The 13,779-nt window shown below is 43.3% G+C and overlaps 5 protein-coding genes across 5 annotated transcripts; 4 read left to right on the top strand and 1 right to left on the bottom strand.

The window, feature by feature from the left end:
- Positions 1 to 264: 264 nt before the first annotated feature.
- BYT42DRAFT_590012 (Sodium/calcium exchanger protein-domain-containing protein) lies at positions 265 to 4,099 on the top strand. Its single transcript, XM_051570440.1, has 12 exons — positions 265 to 600; positions 656 to 787; positions 872 to 929; positions 996 to 1,045; positions 1,119 to 1,177; positions 1,337 to 1,686; positions 1,743 to 2,002; positions 2,090 to 3,185; positions 3,254 to 3,504; positions 3,569 to 3,613; positions 3,681 to 3,732; positions 3,787 to 4,099. Exons 1-12 carry the CDS (start codon positions 493 to 495, stop codon positions 4,041 to 4,043), a joined length of 2,718 nt encoding a protein of 905 aa, XP_051418138.1. The 5' UTR covers positions 265 to 492; the 3' UTR covers positions 4,044 to 4,099.
- BYT42DRAFT_589998 (SGNH hydrolase-type esterase domain-containing protein) lies at positions 4,100 to 5,406 on the top strand. Its single transcript, XM_051570439.1, has 4 exons — positions 4,100 to 4,176; positions 4,241 to 4,381; positions 4,435 to 4,477; positions 4,538 to 5,406. The coding sequence occupies exons 2-4, from the start codon at positions 4,334 to 4,336 to the stop codon at positions 5,053 to 5,055; spliced, it is 609 nt and encodes a 202-aa protein (XP_051418137.1). The 5' UTR covers positions 4,100 to 4,176; positions 4,241 to 4,333; the 3' UTR covers positions 5,056 to 5,406.
- A 47-nt stretch (positions 5,407 to 5,453) lies between these two features.
- BYT42DRAFT_523878 (transferase) lies at positions 5,454 to 7,081 on the top strand (the record flags this gene model as incomplete). The annotated part of the gene is made up of 3 exons (XM_051565309.1): positions 5,454 to 5,756; positions 5,820 to 6,508; positions 6,582 to 7,081. The coding sequence occupies 3 exons, from the start codon at positions 5,454 to 5,456 to the stop codon at positions 7,006 to 7,008; spliced, it is 1,419 nt and encodes a 472-aa protein (XP_051418136.1). The 3' UTR covers positions 7,009 to 7,081.
- A 1,327-nt stretch (positions 7,082 to 8,408) lies between these two features.
- BYT42DRAFT_589991 (uncharacterized protein) lies at positions 8,409 to 9,827 on the top strand. Its single transcript, XM_051570438.1, has one exon. The coding sequence runs from the start codon at positions 8,550 to 8,552 to the stop codon at positions 9,477 to 9,479; it is 930 nt and encodes a 309-aa protein (XP_051418135.1). The 5' UTR covers positions 8,409 to 8,549; the 3' UTR covers positions 9,480 to 9,827.
- A 1,806-nt stretch (positions 9,828 to 11,633) lies between these two features.
- Positions 11,634 to 13,071, bottom strand: BYT42DRAFT_165022 (Spc19-domain-containing protein). The gene is made up of 7 exons (XM_051562338.1): positions 12,808 to 13,071; positions 12,669 to 12,746; positions 12,199 to 12,600; positions 12,069 to 12,134; positions 11,923 to 12,009; positions 11,817 to 11,846; positions 11,634 to 11,752 (listed from the first exon to the last, which is right to left on the bottom strand). Exons 1-6 carry the CDS (start codon positions 12,946 to 12,948, stop codon positions 11,838 to 11,840), a joined length of 783 nt encoding a protein of 260 aa, XP_051418134.1. The 5' UTR covers positions 12,949 to 13,071; the 3' UTR covers positions 11,634 to 11,752; positions 11,817 to 11,837.
- Between the last annotated feature and the right edge of the window lie 708 nt (positions 13,072 to 13,779).

The following is a 13,779-nucleotide window of genomic DNA, read 5'->3' as shown; positions in this document are numbered from 1 at the left end:
ATGCCAAAAATAGAAAAAAGAAATGACAAGAGAAATAAAAACCGTGATAATAAGGCAAATGAAAAAATAAAATAAGCTGGAAACTATTTTTCTCTGTCACACAAATACCAAAAGAGCGGCATTGTCAAAAAATGTCTATTTTTAGCTCTTGACTTATAAGGAAATGACATGGAACTGTGGCATTGCCAAATTACATGGCGGCATTTCCAATGCGGATAAAATACTGCAGCAACAGCTGCATGCTTTGATTTCATAACTGCCAAAGGATAATATTACCGTATGCATCGATCACCGAAGCAAAAATAGAGAAATAAGTCAAAATCACCCCTTCGACCACCATATCAATGATATTTTTCATTGCTAACCCCCAATATCACTCGATCACAGAAAGAAAGGAGACCAAAATACCACAGTCACTTTCCCCTCTTTCGCATATTAAAAAGCTGGCACTTTGTAGTAATTGCCGTGACTCATTACTTCTCTCAAGTTCCCATGGCGAACAAGCTTGTTCTCCTCTTTCTACTGGGAAACCTATGCATCGCCACTCTTATCATCAAAAGAGCCACGGCCCCGTCACTGGGTGTTTTTCGTCATACTTCGGTAATGCCCCCATTCCTGCGAATTGCACCTCAATACACTTCTGACCTCATTACAGCAATGCGTCGACATTAATCAGCAAGAAGATCGATGCACGTTTGTGTTGGAAAATTGTAACGATTTTAGTCGCCTTTACCTTCGATTCTATTATTGCACGACGTTATGGAAGCCGGTGGCCGCTGCCGTATTGGTAACACAGCGTTATGCAGAAACCGCATCCGTGACACCCACAGAGATTAAGTTTTTTTTTTGGGGGGCACTTCTTCGCTGTTAGAGTAGTGGGCTTTTGCTTTTATTCGGTGCTGTCAGCGTTGTTGCCTCGGATTTTTTTTGTAGGTTGAAAACCATGACAAAGGTTGCTTTTATTTACTGTTATTGAACATTCTTTCCGTGGTTAGGCCCTAATCTGCAAACCATTTCGTCAAAACTCAGTCTTTCCGAAAGCATGGTAAGCAGATTTATTGAAACCATTAAACCATTTGAACGCGGCAGTGATTGATGGATGATCTGTTCAATTTTAGGCTGGCGTCACTTTACTAGCATTTGGTAATGGAAGTCCTGATCTTTTCAGCACTTTTAGGTGAGTGTCGTCTCTGTAGGGAAAGGGGGAGGAGGGGGGGACCAAAAGGAAATCAATCGTAAGACAAGGGGGAGAGATCTGGACATATTTCTGCTTTTGTTTTTTGTTGAAAATGGATAATATATGTCTAAACCAAGCTATATTTGCAAAAAAAAAAAGTGCCATGAACACGGGCGCAGGTTCGCTGGCGATTGGTGAATTAATCGGGGCCGCATTTTTCATTGTGGCCATTGTTTCCGGGTGTATGGGAATTATCCGTCCCTTCAAGTCCAAGCGCATTACGTTTATGCGGGATGCATCTTTCCTTACAGGAGCTATTGTCATCATGACTTGGATTGTCTACCAACAGCGCATCCATTGGTATAATGGCGTCACATTGATTGTTTATTATTTGGCCTATGTGTCCGTAGTTGTCTTCAGTACATACCCCTTTTCTAAGCCAAATATGGAAGATATTGAGCAAAAATTGCCTACTGAAGTTGTCCCCAATGAGACATCGCAATTGCTAGGTAGAGAAAACCAGCATGATTCGAGGCTTATTCGCAAGCTTATAACAGACGTACAGGAAAGCACACGACACGACCGCCTCGGTTATCTATTCCCAACGATGGCTTCTCTTATACCAATACCGAATACAGCCGCCACTTGGGTCACATTATCTTGCCGGTGTCTCCCAAATCCACGTCGCCCCGGCCATCCCTTCATATTGACACCATCAATGTTCCCCGGAGCACAAGCACTCACGGCTCCTTATCTGCACGACCGCAGCGCCATCCAATGACGCCCCGCATAGGCATTCGAACTTCCTTATTTAGTGCGATTGAGGTAATTAAAAAAACTTTAGCATGAACCTACAGCACTACCATGCGTCGTCCACTAATTCGAGCATGGACATATTATCCCACCGCGTAGTTCCAAGAACAGATTAGCAGTATCCGACGTGCATCGAGCAGTAACCACTACATGCATCGTGATGCATGTCAACAACAACAATATCGACGACAACGGCAGCGATCCATGCCACAGCAAATGTGGAAGCGGTCCTCGCAACTTGTGGCACCAGGCGTGCAGCGACGTCGGCCACGCGCTTTCACCACGATCGATCAATTAATTGCTGTCACACCGGAACACTGTCAATCCGACAATGCTCACGGCACCACAGGCGTAGCAGAAGATTATTTTACTTACCTTTCCTCGCATCAACTGCCGGCGCGTAAAGGCCAATTGGCGTTGCCCGGTATCGATGTGACCATTCCTGAAATTATTCTAGCCCCACCGACGGCCAATGAAAACGAAGTGCAACGAGTGTATCAGCGGCAAGAACCCCAGCCGTCATTTCTGCATGAATCACACCCTCTGCCGTCGCCTCAGTATCTGGGTCAAACCTATGCATCCTCAAATTCAGCTGCAAGTCAGTCACTGAGCAAGCCATTTTACAGCGCCTCTTCCCTTATTCCTCCCAGCACAAGCTTTGCCACCTCTGATTATGATATCTATGTGTCAGCTCGACAGAGTCCGGAACACAGCCCATCACCATCCTTTCAGGACTGTCGCTACCTTTCACCGTTGACGCTAAAATCCATCTCTGCCGAATGTTCGTCACTGTCGCAGCTTTCCGGTTCGGGCCATTTTCTCAAAGAAGCGTACCAGATCCTGTTTCCGACGTTAAGGCATTGGAAAGAGAAAACTTTATTTTCTCAGCTAAGCTCGTTGATCGCCATGCCGCTCGTGTTGCTGTTTACGTTGACACTTCCTGTGGCTGAAGCGGACGATGTGAAAATCGATGGTGTGGAAGTGCTAGACGATGACAGCTTAACACCCGTTCCCACTGCTGACATGCCAGTGATGAAAGGGTACTTGACGGTATCGCCACCTCAGGAAGAATACACAGAGTTGCCTGACACCGCTTTGGATATGGAGGATGAAAATGCGCAGCAAGGCTGGTGCCGGTGGTTACTGGCAACGCAGGCTATAATTAGCATGACCTTTATTTTTGTTGTCATGGCCAGTAAGTTAAATGAGATGGAACGCCCACTGCGTTGATGAGCAAACTAAAATATTCTTCCATTTTTGCAGTTCACGAATTTATTGATGTGAATCATATTGGTATCGGCTTGGGATTGGGCACGATCCTGGCTGGCTTGGTGCTGGTTTTCACTAAAGCGGAAGAATCTCCTTCCTGGTTTTGGATGGTGTCCTTTGGTGGTTTCTTTGTTGCGCTGCACTGGATCTTCCTGCTGGCGAATGAAATGGTGGGATTACTGCAGGCGCTTGGTATCATTCTTGAAATCAGCGACGCTATCATGGGCTTAACCGTCTTTGCTTTGGTGAATGAATGTGTATTAGAATCACCATGTCACGTCCTCACTAACCAAAATGTGTATTGCGCAGGGTAACAGTATTGGTGATCTGGTAGCAAATACCGCCATCGCAAAGGTAAGACAAGATATTGCGACAGCTGTTGTCCATGGATGCGAAACTAAACGATCTTTCTTATTTATAGATGGGATTTCCAACAATGGCAATTTCTGCCTGCTATGCCGGCCCGCTTCTCAGTAAGTTGCTTGCATCTTTTTTGTAAATCCAGTCATGACTCATATTGTTGGTAGATATGGTTTTGGGTGTGGGCATCTCTTCGACCTACCAAACATGGACCACTGGACAAAGCTATACGTTGGATATCGCACCGACCATTCTCGTGTCCTGCAGTGGGCTGATTGTAGTTCTGATTAGCACGCTGGTTGTAGTCAGTTCCAACAACTATCACATCAATGGATCTCTCGGATGGTGGATGATATTTGTCTATTTCGTGTGTTGCACGATCAACTTTGCCCTAGAATTCAATTTGTTTCAATGTTGCACTTGAAAAAATTCAAAGCCTTCTGGCTGTTTCTATACCACCCTCTCTTTATTTTTCCTTCCTCAAAGTCGTATTCTCATTGTCCTTTCTTTGTAAATACATTATGAATCATCCATATAATCAAATCATATTGTTTGGGGTACAGTCATTTGAAGAATGAACCGGGCTTAATGATTCATTCAGTGTTAACATGGCGTCAATAGGATTCCATCACTCAGGTACCTTCCCCCATTAGAAGGAGTTCTCATTAGAAGGTCCTTCTGCCACATGCTGTGCGTGCTGAACCTTTTCAATAGATGAGTTTTGATCCTAACTTGCACGGTTTCGGTGCGGCGCTCGCCAGCGTATGTTCATATCACGTAATGTTGCAGCATTTGGTTTACTCACGTAATTCCAGGCCTACCAACGAAAAGTAGACGTGCTGAACCGTGGCTTTTCTGGTACGTATCTAATGGTGTTGCTCGAATGGCCGTGGGATGTTTAGTTGATATACGTTTTAGGATATAACACGGACTGGGCTATGCCCGTACTGCGTCAACTCTTGCCCACGGTGGAAGACCAAAAGAAACTGGCCACCAGCGCGTACCTCATGACCATCTTCTTTGGTGCCAACGATGCCTCGTTACCGTTCTCTTTCCAACATGTACCTCTCGAGCGTTTCCAAGCCAACTTGGAAAAAATGATTTCGCTCATCAAAGATCCTGCCTCGCCCTATTATAATCCCGGCTTGCGTATCCTCCTGGTCACACCTCCCCCATTGAATGAATCTCAGTGGGAAAAGTGTTGCATCGAGAAAGGAGAACCAATGAATCGTAGCGCAGAGGTCACCCGTACGTACGCAGATATGGTTCGCCACGTAGGCCAACAAGCCAATGTGGCTGTAGCCGATATATGGACACGGTTGACCGATCGTGCAAGGGAGGAACAGCAAGACCTATCCCATTATTCTTTCGACGGCCTTCATCTTAATCCTAATGGCAACAAGGTAATAAAAAGATCGTATCGGAAGAAAACGTAAGAAACATCCATGGCCCGTACTTACCGTCTGTTCAGGTGGCGGCAGAACTGTTTCTCGAGGTGATTCAACGTCAATTTCCAGAGATTTATCCCGATGCCTTGGAGATGGAACTTCCATCTTTCCGAGATCTGCCAGCTACCAATTACGAAAAGGCTTTGTTATTTCCGTTGCTGCAAAAGAAAAATGACTTATAATGTGGACCGGACGTGATTGTTTGTCAACGGTTGCCATTTTGCGACTTTCCAACTCTAAAACGCTAGATATCGTGAGTTGGACCAGTTTAACTTTAAATAAATGCCCTCCAAGCAAACAAAACAAGGTCATTTTTCATATGGCATTGCTACTGCATTGTATTTTCTGTAGCTTTATCTCTACTTCTTCACTTTGGACTCGGTGTGATGGTCCCTCAACCTCACCTTGTTGTGACGCATCGGGAATGGGTGAAACCCACGGTAGAAACTCCCGACCATTTACGGCGCACCCCGCTTTCGGATTGGGACATTGTCATGTTCAAATCGTACACTCCACTTTTAATATTTTATGCAAATAATGATCACACCCCGAACTTTATGAATACACGTACGCTCACGGAATCACTTTCACAAGTATTGGAAGATTTTTATCCTCTGGCGGGACGATTGGTTGATATCGGCAATGGACGCGACGAAATTGATTGCTGTGACGCTGGCGTTCTATTCCAGGTACGTAAGCCAACATGCTTCATGGTGTATTTCAGACAACTTTAATTTTCTTGAGCCTTTTAGGAAGCAGAGTACAACGAGTCGCTCGAAACATTTAGAGAAGCGGGATATTTACCGAATCAAATGGATTATCATCACATGTTTCCCATCCATTTCTACCGATCCGCTCGTGACCCTCTGCTAGCTATTCAAGTAAACAGATTCAAAGATGGTGGCGTTGCCTTGGCAGTGATGATCTTGCATAAAGTAGCTGACAACTACTCGGCCTGCTTCTTCCTTGACGCGTGGGCAAAACGTGCGCGCGGCGTCAAGTATGTTCAAGGCAATTTTCAGCGTGATTTGGTCGCTGTGCCACCCAGTACCGTGATCACCGACGAAGCGATTGCCCATTATCGCGAAGAACACCGTGTGTACAAAGAAGACGCAACGTCCCACATTGTACGTGTGGATCCCAATCAATCTCGCTTTTCCCGCACGTCACCCATTGGACCCAAGCCCTTGAAATCAGTAATTCTCGAGTTCTACTCTGACGGGCTCCAACTTTGCAAGAAAGACGCACATACAACGGAAATGATCCTCAGTCGCAACTGGCTGTCTACAAAAGACGCTTTGTTTGCTATGCTTTTGAGAGCCATTGTCCGATGTCGCGAAATTCCGGAAGACCAACCAGTCAAGATGGTCTTATCTGTGAATGGACGTTCAAAGATGAAAAATCAAAAGGAAATGGATTATTATTTCGGCAACTGGATGATGTAAGTTGACGTGCCATAGGAAATTGATGTTGTTTATATTTTTGACTCGACTTTGGTCCTTATTTCAACATAGATCGCGCTCCGTTGCCACCACAAAGCGTGAAGTGGAACAAACTTGCTTGGCGTATACAGCTGCAACCTTTCGACAAAAGCTTGCCAGCTTGAAAGCTTCTTTGTTCCACAGTATCAGTAAACTTTATACTATGCACGAAGATATGACGGTCCATTATCTCTCCTATCAGTCTAATTCTAACGCTCGTTTGACAGCCAGTGATGTATCAATGCTGCCATTTTGGCGACTGGATTTTGGATTCGGTAGACCGGACCGAACACGCGGCTACATCACTTTTGGTGGCAATGGCTGCCTGATCGTCTTTGGTCGTAGCGACGGCAACAAAGGCGCCATGTACGATGTACAACTACAAATGGACGCGGATTCCATTGGTCGTTTCATCAAAGATCCAGAGGTCAGAAAATACTCAAGGCGTATCCTATATTGATTGTCATTTTGCTTTGATAAACTTTTTTCTCCATGTCAACAAAGACGCCATGAAGCCAATATATCAATATTTTAACCACCGCGTGTCATTTTTGCTTTCACTGGCCCTTTTCACTTAAGCCCCGATAACAATGTGATTGTGTTCTGCCCATTGCTTTGGTATATAATTTGTCATGTGTGCACCGCTAATTAGAAGACCACCGAACATTGCGAGCTCGGGGTAAGTGAATAATATGTAAGACATCCTTGAGATATGCCAGCACAGCAATACACCTTGTATTGACATATTTACTCTTGCGAAAGATTATTTGTTACTGTATGATGCAGGACATACAACGTTCTGCATGCCTTGCAGTAAAAGAAAGTTTACAATAACCCGACTTGATAAAGCATGCAACATGTGCTACTGAAATCCCTTTTCCTTTTTTGCCGTGTTGCTTAGGAGCAAGTATTCAGACATCATTTTCATATTGCGTAGGCATCGTTATTATGAGGTGGCCAAAATTTGTTAGTATTGATATGGCCTGGTACAAGGAGGAGAGCGTTCTTCTTAAAACCCGGGAATATCGTCCAGTTATTACAGTACGTATACTGTTTATTGCCACTCAATCGATCATCAGATAGATGCTGTATTACGAAAGTGATACGCAGATCTGGCAACTAAATCGGAAGCGACCAAACATGTGTAAAAAAAAAAAATATAGCTCAAATCTATCGGAAATACCCAGTTTGATAAAGTATCGAACCATACCATCTCGGTATCAATATCTAACTTACTCATACATCTTTTGGTTATTCTCTCTTCTATTGGTATTGTTATCACGGAATTTTTTTAATGCTTTGTGTAAGGGACTTTATTTGTGTAAGAAATGTAGAGAAAAAAGGAGCAGTGAAGTCACGTGGACTATTAACAGTTGACGTCACAATACCGGCGGCGGACCGGGGACACGCATCTTCCGGTGGGGTCCAACATTTTTGAGAGAAACTTTAGAAAAAAAAAAAGGCATGATACCCCGCTTGGTGTAATTTTTTAACAGTTTATGACGTAAAAGTGTGTTCATTGTTAAAAGGTTTATTTTCTTTTTTCTGCACGCAACGAGGGTATGAGAAACAGCCGATTGAGTAACAGAGAAGAAGGGTCAGAAGTATGCAAATACGTAGCGGCACACTGAGACGATATGGGAATGACCTGAACCAAGGAAGCACCGGTAATTCTTGTGAAGCTTATGTCCAAAAGAGGAAAGTTACGCATGGGGACCAGAAAGCAAGGGAATCGGGGAGGTGGAAAAGCTATCATGAGACTTTGTGAATCCTGATTCAATTCAAAGCCACAGAAGGAAGGGGTGATTATGACCGAAATATAAATACTTATGCGTTTCTCCCAAAAAGAGATGGCCTAATCCTTGACCCTTCTCTTTTTCCTTCACTCATCCCGCATAGAGGGTTTCCCATACTAAGCAAGTCAATCTTAAAGTTTTCGGTTATTCCCGCCCCCCCCCCTTTTGTGTGCATTCATTTCCCAATTATCATTGATTTTATATTATGAAGCCTGCTTACACTATCAATACATCATCGCTTCACTCCAACGACAAGATGGATCCTCATGCTCCTTTGACTCCGCCTGCAGAAAAACGACAATTTAGTCCTACCGAGCGTAAACCGTCCGTGACCTTTGACTTTTCCAACTTGTCTGATGAAACAGCGGCTGAAAATTACGGAACGGAAAACGCTAATATGGAAACCCCTGCTTTGTTATCCCCTCTATCGCCTTTGCAACCCGCCGTGAGCGTGGATATCAATGCACAGGCGGTACCGGACACGATTCTTGTTGCACTTTTAGATCGTGAAAAAGAAATGCGCGATTTGGTGCGACATAACCATCAATTTTTCCAATCACTGGAAACTCATTTACAATCCATGTGGCCACGGTTTGAGAATACACTGTATGTTCCCCGTTTGCAAATGCCAGACAGTGACTGGATAAAGCGATTATCCAAAGCACTCGAAGGCGCTCCATCGTTACTGGGAACGTTCAAAGAGCTGGTGGGTTATCTCGGAGAGGACGAGCATGCTGCATCCATGAACGATGATGAATGCCATGCAACGGCTTATGAAGAACCCGCCTTTGCCAACGTTGATATTACGCACATTCGAAAATATCCTCAACGACTGGCCAAATTTCCTGATGCCTACCCTCAGTTTTTCATTAATTGTGAAGAAGCCATGAAGTCGACTCCACTTTCACCTTCTCGAACCCAGCGACACAAATCACTGCATTCGTCACCACCGCAGCATGATGAGGATGCTTACACCCTGTTCCGACAAACATTATTCACTTCACGCGATACATTACCGGATGATGTATGGGAAACCAAGATTTACGATCAGCTTGATCAATGGCCCAACTTGATCGATCAGTTAAAAGAAATTGTCGCTTACGAGGTCGAAGACGAAGAGGATGACGAGCAATAGAAAATCCATTGGTATCGTATGCGATATAGTGTAAATGAAATGAACCTGCGGTTCATTAAACTTGCTATTCAAGACTGCGTGTAGTAACTCACTTCCCCTTCTCCTTTAACTATTTTACCGCTACTCTTTTTTGTTTAGTTGACCTTTTTTCCATCTTTGTTTTTTCTCATGCATTGTACAATGTTTTATTTTATTTTTATTTTTCGCCATGTTTTTCCTTCGTAATATTGTTTTTTTTTTCTCTTTATTTTTCAAAACATGATCATCATCTCGTGAGATTCGGGTCATTCATCAACTCAAAAAAAAAAAGTGAGGGCACATATAAACAAATGCATATGCACTCAAAAATCGATCTATGAATCGAATACACTATCAAGACCTAACACCATGGTCTAGTTGAACGTGGATTTCTCTCTTGAATAGCGTACTCAAGGGCACCAAAGTAGGGTTGGGAACACGCATCCTGCCGGTCTCTATTACTATGTCATGAGAATGTTGAATGGATAATAATAAAAAGGGGAGTTTATCTATCTCTCTCCTGCCAAAATAAGGTATCCTTATGTAACTTAACTTTATGCATATATCTCTTATCATGCAGTTAGATCCTGGCCTACTGCTTCAAAAGTGTTAATGTTTCCATTGGAACCATGATGTTCAGGTAGAAGATAATTGGATGGGGCTCTATATTGGCGTTGTTGTTTTCACTACAAAATGAATTTCCCGCGCTCATTCTTCTTTTGGGAATGTTGTACAACCCCTATTTATTTAACTTGCTCCATACTGGCACCCTCCTGATCACGGTATCTGAAAACCGATCTCAAAAGAAAATACCTACTTGTTTCTGTAAGAAGAATATGGCAAAACCCACTCTAATCAATTTCTGCAATGCTGCCTCAATTGGGAAAAAATGGTCGTTTTAACACCCTCGACGAATGTTTATGCTCACGATGGGTAAAATACCTATATGGACATATACGGATTACGCGTCGCATCAATTCTCATGAGCAAGAAATATGTCGGCATCACTTGACCAATAATTGCGTCAACATAACCTGTTGGGACTAATATGATATTGTAGTTTTCCAGTAATAAAAAGTGAAACCTCACTGCAAGTAAAGCAATCATCCGTGGCACGACATAATTGCAGCGCCTTTGACCATTGCTTTATTTTCAAGTTGTATTTTCGGTAAATTGTTCGATTCTCCCGAATCAATCCATGAAATAGCAATAAATACAAAAAAGTGTGTGATATTACTGATGATCTTCCACTTTCCACGGGGCCGAAAGCTACTTGAGTGAGAAACACTGAACATGTATCCATCATTGCCCATGATACAAAACATATGCAGTCTGATTTGCATTAGAAAGGGGTTTTGTCATCTGTTGACTCAAGTTTGGCGTATGTGGTAGTACCCTGCTCGTGGGTGCACAGGAGTATGCTACCGCCATCGTCAACAGTAAAATAGAGGCCGTAGCAGCCACATCAATCAATGTCAACGCTTTGCATCACAAAGGGTCTATCATCCCTAGAGATACGATTAAGGGGATGGCTGAGCGTCCTTACTAACTGACAAATTCTGCACCTGACCTAGACAGCACTTTTATAAGTACATTCAAGTCTTCCTCTGAGTGAAACGACTAGAATCGTCTATGATCGGTGAGAAAGAAGCAGAATAACCATACATAGCTTAGGATCGTTTCGCATCCAGACGCTAAACTGCTTTCCGGTGGGTTTGTGCTCGTCGCTAGAAACTCAGGAAAGCGGAACGATCATTTCCCACACATGATGCATCCATTGACCTCTTAGCCCGCTCATCACTTCAAAAATCCATGCGTTTTCCATATGTAGGCAAAATGGTCCAGTGGAATGATGAATATATTTACAAAGACATTGAAATAAAACGTGATCTCATTCAGTTTAAAAGATACCAGCTTGATGGAAGATGCGAATAACAGTCGTGATGTGATGGCGTCTCTCGTGTGACACAGGAAACTCCTAATAACAATCCATGAGTAACACAGTTTACCGTTGCAATTACACAGCATTCGACATACTACCTTCAAAAGGATGCTCTGAAGCTCTTCATATGATGCGCTACTGCTGCTTGCTCCAGGGGCGCTTTTGTGAGTCAACAGGATTTCAAGTAACCGTCCCGCTGTCTTGCCAACGTCATTTTCAGGAAATATGACTTTGCATAGTGACTTGAGTTGACCCAGCTTCTCCATGTCGTCTTTATTCTCACTCAAATCTGATTCCTCTTTAGGCGGTGTATCTAACAATTCAGAGATGGCTTCAGCAATGCATTCATCATACAGATAATCTCTATTGACAGTTACCTATAGAAATGGAAGGTTCCGCTACAGTGTCTGAACCGTCGACGGTCTCGTTGGTTAAAACCATTTCAAGATGTTTTTCTTGATATTCACGTCTCTTATCATCCACTTTCCGTTTGAGATCCGTCAGCTCATCCAGTAGTTGCTGTCGTCTTGATTCTTGTTCTTTTGTTGGTATATTTGCGTTGTAAGCATTCTAATAATGTTGATTTTAGAATATGTCATGAATGGAGGTCAGTACTATTTCCATTATACCTCCACCATCTTTAGTTGAGGCTCCAAATCGAGAGTTTGTTTTTCAAGCCGTGTTAATGCATCATCCTTGTTTATGAACACTTGTTAGTTCGTCACTGATATCAGATCACATTTAAATAAACCATCGTACCTTTGCTTTTACTTCATGTTGACTTTGCTGGATCGCCCTTGACAAACTGGCTTTTTTCTGTCTCAACCGTTTCAACTGTTTCATGTGTTCGTCTGTCCTTCGTTTACGTTGATTGATATCAGTTCGTGAAGGTAACGAGGCTGATTCGGTGCGTAAGCGATTGACTTGCTGTTCTTGTTCTTCCAGCTTTCGCATATCATACCAAGCTTTAGAAAAAAAAATTCCCTCTTTCGACACCGAATTATAGATGTATACCTTTGTTTCGAGAGCTGCTTCTTCAGCAGCCAACTTATTCAGGAGGATCTCGGCTTCTTGGATCAACGACTGTATTTGAGGAGCTAATTCTACAGCGATGGCCGATTGCGCCACGCCAATGTCGGATTGCGTTACTAACTCGTATTTCTAAAAAGAAGAGAACGGTTAATGATCGCCATCACAAGGAGAACCAGTGTGCTTGATGAATTTAATACCCGTTCAAATTGCGTGACCTTTCTGATGCGGCCAAAATCCTCTGTAACATCCCGTAACGTGTGAACCGAACTTGATAACTATGTTGTAGATTAATACCACGTTACTTTGATTTGCGCATTACCGTCCCATTCTACTTACTGCCTTCAAAGTGGATTCCAGCTTGCTTGTCGATCCTTCCAAGCTAGCAATGACGTTGGCAGATCCATCAAAAACATCATTGTCCCGTTTTCGTTTACGAGCGGCTGTACGGTCAGGTGGCGGATCAATCGCACGGAGCATGACAAGAAATGAAAGTGAGCATTCCAAAATAGTGATAGCGTCCAGAATAGGTCAGCGAAAACGCGTGGCGGACTTTAAATATTATCGCAACTTGAGACGGACCAAGGGAGTCTTTTTGAGGGCACTCCTTTTTCTTCTCAAGTTATGCCAGTTTCTAGACGACTATTTTTATTTCACAAAAGAAAGACCTATGATAACGAGCTTACCGCTTACTCCAGCAAAATGATCGCGTGGAAGCTCTCGAGACCTGTTAAAGACAATCACGAAAGACAGAATGTGCGCGTCGAGGGTGGCGATTCGTGGTGCAGTCAAAGTATTTTCGGCACTCAAACTTCGAACCTGTCTGGAAGCCCTACAGCATTGCAAGATTGCCAGTGCAATAACCGACGAAAAGGAACTTACTCCGAAGCGTGACGTGGAAGCGACTGGAAGAACGAAGGCCAGTCAGAAAATTGGCTGCGGCTCTTACATCAAAGCGAAGAGTGAGAAGTTGGATGGCTCGATAAAACGAATGTCTCCAGCAAGTTCTATGAATTTCAAACCCATGCGCAAAATTTGCCAATGGAAGATAGTGGCAACATCCTTTGGTGAGCTTTAGCAAAAAAAAAAAAAAAAAAAAAAAAAAAAAAAACCAACGGAAGAATTCTCATTGACTTACTTTATTAGGATTTGCTGCTGCAACAAATTGACAAAGATGAAACAACGGTTCGACATTTTTCTCCTAAAAAAATGACCTATCGCCAACGGAGTATCGTATCGCCAAATCAGTGGCATTGTTAGTACAAAAGCTGCCATTGGACAATATCGAGAGCACGATCATGGAGCAGCAGT

The sequence above is a fragment of the Radiomyces spectabilis genome, assembly GCF_025331425.1.
Source record: "Radiomyces spectabilis strain NRRL 2753 chromosome Unknown BYT42scaffold_19, whole genome shotgun sequence".
Taxonomy (NCBI): Eukaryota; Fungi; Mucoromycota; class Mucoromycetes; order Mucorales; family Radiomycetaceae; genus Radiomyces; species Radiomyces spectabilis.
Note: the sequence above shows the minus strand (reverse complement) of the source record. Positions and strands in the feature narration are given on the sequence as shown.

Coding starts and splice junctions, on each gene's coding strand:
- BYT42DRAFT_165022 (XM_051562338.1), bottom strand. CDS start 12,948: ATGCTCCGTGCGATTGATCCGCCACCTGACCGTACAGCCGCTCGTAAA. Junction 12,601..12,668: donor AGGTCACGCAATTTGAACGG/GTATTAAATTCA, acceptor TCTTCTTTTTAG/AAATACGAGTTAGTAACGCA. Junction 12,135..12,198: donor AACATGAAGTAAAAGCAAAG/GTACGATGGTTT, acceptor TTCATAAACAAG/GATGATGCATTAACACGGCT.
- BYT42DRAFT_589998 (XM_051570439.1), top strand. CDS start 4,334: ATGAGTTTTGATCCTAACTTGCACGGTTTCGGTGCGGCGCTCGCCAGC. Junction 4,382..4,434: donor TCGGTGCGGCGCTCGCCAGC/GTATGTTCATAT, acceptor ACGTAATTCCAG/GCCTACCAACGAAAAGTAGA. Junction 4,478..4,537: donor GCTGAACCGTGGCTTTTCTG/GTACGTATCTAA, acceptor TATACGTTTTAG/GATATAACACGGACTGGGCT.
- BYT42DRAFT_590012 (XM_051570440.1), top strand. CDS start 493: ATGGCGAACAAGCTTGTTCTCCTCTTTCTACTGGGAAACCTATGCATC. Junction 3,186..3,253: donor TATTTTTGTTGTCATGGCCA/GTAAGTTAAATG, acceptor CCATTTTTGCAG/TTCACGAATTTATTGATGTG. Junction 3,505..3,568: donor GCTTAACCGTCTTTGCTTTG/GTGAATGAATGT, acceptor TGTATTGCGCAG/GGTAACAGTATTGGTGATCT.
- BYT42DRAFT_589991 (XM_051570438.1), top strand. CDS start 8,550: ATGAAGCCTGCTTACACTATCAATACATCATCGCTTCACTCCAACGAC.